Consider the following 6,190-nt stretch of genomic DNA (forward strand, 5'->3'; position numbering starts at 1 on the left):
TCTCTCTCTCCCTCTCTCCCTCCAACACACATCTCCCTCTCCACCCCCTAACACACACACACACACACACACACACACACACACACAATACATAAATGTATCATGCCGAATATGCTTGTGAGGCTATAAAATGTAATAATGTGTAGATATTTTATTCATTTTTGAGAGAGAGAGAGAGAGAGAGAGAGAGAGAGAGAGAGAGAGAGAGAGAGAGAGAGAGAGAGAGAGAGAGAGAGAGAGAGAGAGATTGAACATTTTTGTAGCTTGTTAATTTCTAGTTCATGGTATTGAAGCCATTGATTGAGAAATGGATTGGGGAAGACCCATTTATGTGAGTCATGAGACACTAGTTAAAGATGCTCCTTATACAATCGATATTATTGGCTCAAGGTGGGAAATACATATTTGTGCAAGTCATGAGACACTAGTGGAAGAAGATGCTACTTACAATCAATATAATAGCTTAAGGTAATTCATGTTTTCTTTGGTAGTAACTAATTGATAGCCTTTGTGGTGCTCCAAAAATATTATTATTTGGTTCACCACTTCATCACATAGGAAGATGTTATTGCTTTCATAATGGTGATACATAAACACATTCTTAAGATGTTGGATATATAAACCGAAATAAAGATGGAGTATAAGTTAGGAATATAAGGGTCTTTTAATCAAAGATAGAGTATAAGTTAGGAATGTAAGGGCCTCTTAATCATTATAAAAATTAAGAAGTGTGCCAAACTAAAATAAAGGCTGATAAGTCATCTCTTTTGCCTTTTGCAAATACACATTTCCGTTGGATAGGAGCGCTTGTGTTAGAATCGTGTTGTCAAAGATATTTCTTATAGAAGTTTCATTTTTCGAACCATGAATTTGACATCGTTTGATATGGCTTCTCACCCTTCTTAGGGTCCCATCCAAGCCATGAGATGAAGAAGGGTATGAAATTGTATTATTTTAGATGTGGCCAATTACATAAAAAGGAATTGATGAAGTTTATGAATAGAAGGAGAAGAAACACATGTTTCTAATGAGTTTTTGCAAATTGTTTCAATTAAACAAATTTAAAAGTAGTGATCAACAAAATAAATGCATGCACACATGCGTGTGTGTGTGTGTGTGTGTATGAGTGAGTGTGTGTGTGTGTGTGTGTGTGTGTGAGAGAGAGAGAGAGAGAGTAGTGATAGCATGGACTTAATGTTTTTAGTCTGCTTGGAGCTGACTTTTGTGACATCATTGACATGGTCCACTACATAATATCTTTTGGCTTGGTGGTTCAAAATCATGATGAGTGGAATGTGTGTGCGCGCACGTGTGTGTGTGTGTGTGTGTGTGTGAGAGAGAGAGAGAGAGAGAGAGAGAGAGAGAGAGCTAAGTGGGTGGCGATAGCATGCTCTTAATGATGTTTAGTCCATGTCTTGATGGAGCATATCTTTGTGACATGGTCCACTACATAAATATCTTCTAACGTGGGGGTTGAAACTTCAAAGGCGCACAGATGATGCCATGATGATTTCCCATCATCTCACACAACTCGTGTGTGGATCCAACTTCTTTTTCTCCTAGGCAACATAATGCAAACATTGACAATAAGAGTGACATCATTGGTGTGCTTTTTACGGCTCCTCGTTTACCTTCTTTTTGTTTAGGTTATATTTAGAAGACCTCTTTTGTACTTCTCCTTCGGAAATATGGTTTTCTCTAACCTTGAGGAGGGCCTATGGCCTTATTGTGAAGACATGTGTCTCGGGCTTTAGAAGCTCTTATAAATGAATGCTTGGAGGGCATTCTTAAAAACCAAAAGGTCCAGACAAAGTAGTTGTGTGGCTTTACTATTAAAGGCCATTATGCTCGTTTTGGGTACTTCAGTTGGTCTCGTCAAATATACAGAGAAATTTTTATAGCAGTCAAAAAACACACATCAGGTGGAAAAATACTTTCAAACTTTGTCATAATGAAGGGACACAACCATAAAAAATGAACCTTGGATCGTCATAGGTCCAAGGCCACCCCAAAATTTCTATGGGCCAGCAAAGATACACTCAATCTTGAGGAAATTTTCTAAACCACGTGGGCATCCAGCATCAAAAATCAACCTTGGATCATGGATCAAAGTGGTAATAAAGGGGAGATATTAGTGTGTAACGTGGGGGCTGACGTGGAGCAAGATAGGCCACACAGCCAAATTTGATTGTAGGGGGTGTAAAGGATGATGAGAGAGAGAGAGAGAGACAAGCCTACACAACAAACAAACACGCACTCAAAAACACACACACACACACACACACTCACTCACTTACTCACTCACTCGTGAGTGTCTCTCAAATCACACTCAGATTTCGTGAGATCGTTTGGCCCTTTCATTTCATCTTCATTGCGAGCTTTCCACCACTGCATTGTCATGGCTGTCCCCACACACTCACACACGTCTCTCTCTCTCTCTCTCTCTCTCTACTGGGTGCTGATGGATATGGCATGTAGAAGCTCCCATCGTCTCCACTAAAACCCCATCATCTCGCACTACAGTTGCCATTGTCCCCTCTTTTTAGACAAATTCATCACGAGTGTCCCCCATTCTCTGAAGCGTGTATGATTCCTATCTTCCTTGCTTCACCCAAGCAATGTAATGGGTACCTTTCCTCTCGCAGCTCTGTTTCTGTTTTTCCAAGGGCTAGAAGTTTTTTAGGGATCTGGGCAGCTTGGTGATCTCCAGCCGTTGTCCTTGCCTTGGATTTTGCTGCTCAAAGCTGGCCCTGTAGAGTTGTGAGCGCAGTATGGTCTGAGAAGGCATAGATCTCGAAGTTTAGCCTGACGGCCTATTAAAGCTTTGGCCTCGCAGCATAACTGAATCATCATGCGATACATTGAAGGTCTTGTGGTAAGTCCCTGCAACCCATGTATCATAATCTTCAAGTGTTGAGAAGAAAGATCTCCTCTGTGTGAATTGATCCGTGTTGTTGTTGCGTTATAGGAGTGTTTGTGTGTAGCCATGCAGGTAATTGAGCTCAATTGAGGGGGATATTAGTGTTGATGCTGCTTAGGAGTGTTATCCGCATAGACTATATTGGGAGATGTCAGAAAAGCTCATCTTTCATCTTGCAGGACTTTGTTACAAAGTCTTAGGCTTCTTAGGCTGGGTTCAGACCTTGGTGGCATCCAACTCTCAGCACAAGTATGCTGCCCCTTCCCAATTCACACAAAACAGTCCTCCTTGCTGAGTTCGAGTTCTGAGGAGGTAGATTCTAGAACTGGCACACTTATCTTGGCTTCTTGCAGTGGTGGGAGATCTTCCCCATGTGATATGCTGAACCTTGCTTGTGGCCGGTGGAGTACCTGGGGGGCTGGTCCTCCTTGCTGTGCCGTTGACAGAAAGCTCTCCAATCTTCCTGTGCCAACTCACACGCGAAGCCCCTGCCCTATGCCTTTTTGTTGTGGCTGCCGTTCCGTCTGAACACAGCCTACAAGTGACTAGCCACGGAGGAGTACTGAGTTAGAGCTTCCTTTTTCAAAGTCTTCCAAGTGGCAATGTGATTCAAGCTGAGGTGGCTTTTTTTTTTTTTGCCTCCAGCTCGGCGATAGTGCCCATACTTTGGGCAAGGTGATTTTTGACTGGACTCCAAAATGACGGGTTGGTTTAGTAAAAATAATGCCGTTTTTTTACAATTTACCTTATTTATTTTTGACAGTCGCACAAAACAAGTTGCTCTAAAAATGTCCAAAAAAAAAAGGCATGGGACCCGTTTAAAAGCAACCTTGCCTTGGGGTCTGACTCAGAATCTATCCCCGTGTGGCACTTGTAATTTCAGTACCCTCCCTCACAATTTTCCTTGGTGTGGTGCTTTGGGAGAGTCATTTGTGTTGTTGCTTACTAAGAAATGTCAGTGTTAAATTAAGAGTGGGTGGGTGATAATCATGATGGTCATGACGAGATTTGCTTGTGTGTCCATTGCAAAGGGGCAAGAGATGTTGGCAGATAGGCGAGGCAAGCCGCACCTGCACCAGATGATTAAGTGTCCACGCTGCGAGTCGCCGGACACCAAGTTCTGCTACTACAACAACTACAGCACGACGCAGCCACGCTACTTTTGCAAGAACTGTAAGAGGTATTGGACGAATGGGGGCGCTCTGCGCAACGTGCCCGTAGGCGGGGGCCTCCGCAAAAACAAGAGATCCAAACAGAAGACCAACACATCATCATCATCATCATCATCATGCACACCACATCATAAACCCTCTACAACATCATCATGTAATGCTGATGACCATAATAACCATAGTTTACCCTGTCTTCCTAACCCTGGTTACCCCCCCTCTCCTTGCATCTATGAAACAGGTGATCAAGCTACCCATGCTTTGTCTTACCACCAGTTTAACTATAATCATCCTGGTTATAGCTATCCACCTCCACCTCCACCTCCTCATGTGCCTATGGATGGCTTTCCACATGGTGAAGGTGGGCTTGGTGCTGTCTACAACCCTATGGGCTCTTCTCGATCTCAATCCAACAGTGGGGAAACCTCCGAGGTCTCCATGGAGCTAAGACCCGAGGCTATGAAAACAGCCCTGTTTGCCCCACCACAAGTTGTTGGCTTGAATGAGAGGAGCAGCAGCTATGGCTTTACTAGTGATCAAACAGCAACAGCAAGAGAAGATGGGAGGCAAAAGGTTAACAATAACGGGGGTGCTAATGATAGTATTAATTATAATTGCAACTACATGCAAAGGTTGGGCTATGGTGATGAGCAGCAACAAGGTGTTAGTAAGTGGAGGGAGGAGGGGCCTACCAACGTTGTGAATGTATATGACTGGCAGCAGATCTCTGAAGGGTTGTTCGGAGGTGGCGGAGACTTCTTTTACATGCCCACCCACTAACTGGTCACGGTCGCAAACCGCCCCTCCGCCCCCGACCCTCCCCCCTCTCTCTTGGGATAGTTTCCTACGACGTTAAAAAGTTCTCTTCTCCTCCTCTTCTCTCTCCCTCTTAAGAGCTCTTCGGAGTGATTAATTATTACAAACCTAACACACACACTAACCTCACCCCAACCTTCCAAAGTTATGTACATGTACTTGCCCTCCCCTCACCTTATAAAACATTCGCTATCTAGTTGAACACCAAATAATTGCTGTTTTTATTTCATTTTAATCCTAATCATGGGGATTAATCACATTTGCTATCTAGTTTAACACACCATAATTGTGGTTGTTTACTATGTTAATTCTAGTCATGGGGGATTAATATATTGAACTGGCCACAATTGTGATCAATAACTTTATTAGCAATTGTTCTATTCTTTTCGTTGTGTAATTAACCATTGCATTACCATTTATGCCTTGAAGAAGGAATATATGTCATTCTCAATTGCACGTCACTCACATGCACGCATGTAGGGATGCATACCTGTCTTTTGATGGGATGGTCTTGTATGTCAATTTTGATACTCTAGGATTAAGTATGTAGGGTTTTCATCAATTATATGTGATTTTTGATGGGTCTCAAACATTCAGTTTTTAGGGCCAAAATCCCTCCAATCATTAATGTTTAGGAATGTTGATAAAAAAGGAAGAGCCATAGGGTTCTAAAAAACGCTACTCTACTGTCATGGAAGGCAAAAAATGAAATTGCTACTCTCTACTTTCATAGAAGGCAAAAATGGAATTGTGAAGTCTAGATAATTTGAAACGTAATTTCCATATCCATGGCCTAGGTAACTTGGCCACGTAAGTGGTAAGGATATAATAGCAGACGAATGTGTTTTTATTCCATGAATTTGCACAACCTTAATGTCACACTACTTAGAATGAGCAAGTTTTAGAAGAAGGAACGAAACTATGCCAATTGTCACACAATTTACACAATCTTATGTCACACTACTCAGAAAGACCAAGTTTTAGAAGAAAAAAACCAAACTATGTCAATTGTCACACTAATAGGGATGCTTGGCCAAGTTGCATTAAATGCACAGAAGGTTACGTTACTTGTGATGTGGGAAAGGGTCTCAAAGAGCCCCATCTCATTGGGAGTAGCAAGGATGGTGGGATTTTGTTAACCCCATTGTAGTGTTTCCCCACAAAGAATGTCAACGGGAGTCCTTAATCTAAGGTGTTAACCACTCCGTAGGTTAACATGGTTTCACCTCCTGAACTTATCATAAGGTGCTTTGCCATCTTACTCACTCGAATGGGCACTTATTTT

The 6,190-nt window shown here is 42.3% G+C and overlaps 1 protein-coding gene across 2 annotated transcripts; it reads left to right on the plus strand.

Annotated features, from left to right (window-relative positions):
• The first annotated feature begins 2,259 nt into the window (after positions 1-2,259).
• On the plus strand, positions 2,260-5,265 carry LOC147624597 (uncharacterized). Of its 2 annotated transcripts, none has more exons than XM_086819607.1 (2): positions 2,260-2,875; positions 2,969-5,265. In XM_086819607.1, the coding sequence occupies exon 2, from the start codon at positions 3,910-3,912 to the stop codon at positions 4,867-4,869; it is 960 nt and encodes a 319-aa protein (XP_086675733.1). In that variant the 5' UTR covers positions 2,260-2,875; positions 2,969-3,909; the 3' UTR covers positions 4,870-5,265. The 2 variants fall into 2 exon arrangements, with proteins under 2 accessions (XP_086675733.1, XP_086675734.1); XM_086819608.1 differs by having other exon boundaries at positions 2,277-2,875; positions 3,952-5,265.
• The last annotated feature ends 925 nt before the right edge of the window (positions 5,266-6,190 follow it).

This window comes from Cibotium barometz, chromosome 25 (genome assembly GCF_041138505.1).
Source record: "Cibotium barometz isolate CiBa-2024 chromosome 25, ASM4113850v1, whole genome shotgun sequence".
Taxonomy (NCBI): domain Eukaryota; kingdom Viridiplantae; phylum Streptophyta; class Polypodiopsida; order Cyatheales; family Cibotiaceae; genus Cibotium; species Cibotium barometz.

Bases quoted from the DNA above. Each gene is read 5' to 3' on its own strand.
- LOC147624597 (XM_086819607.1), top strand. From the start codon at position 3,910: ATGATGGTCATGACGAGATTTGCTTGTGTGTCCATTGCAAAGGGGCAA.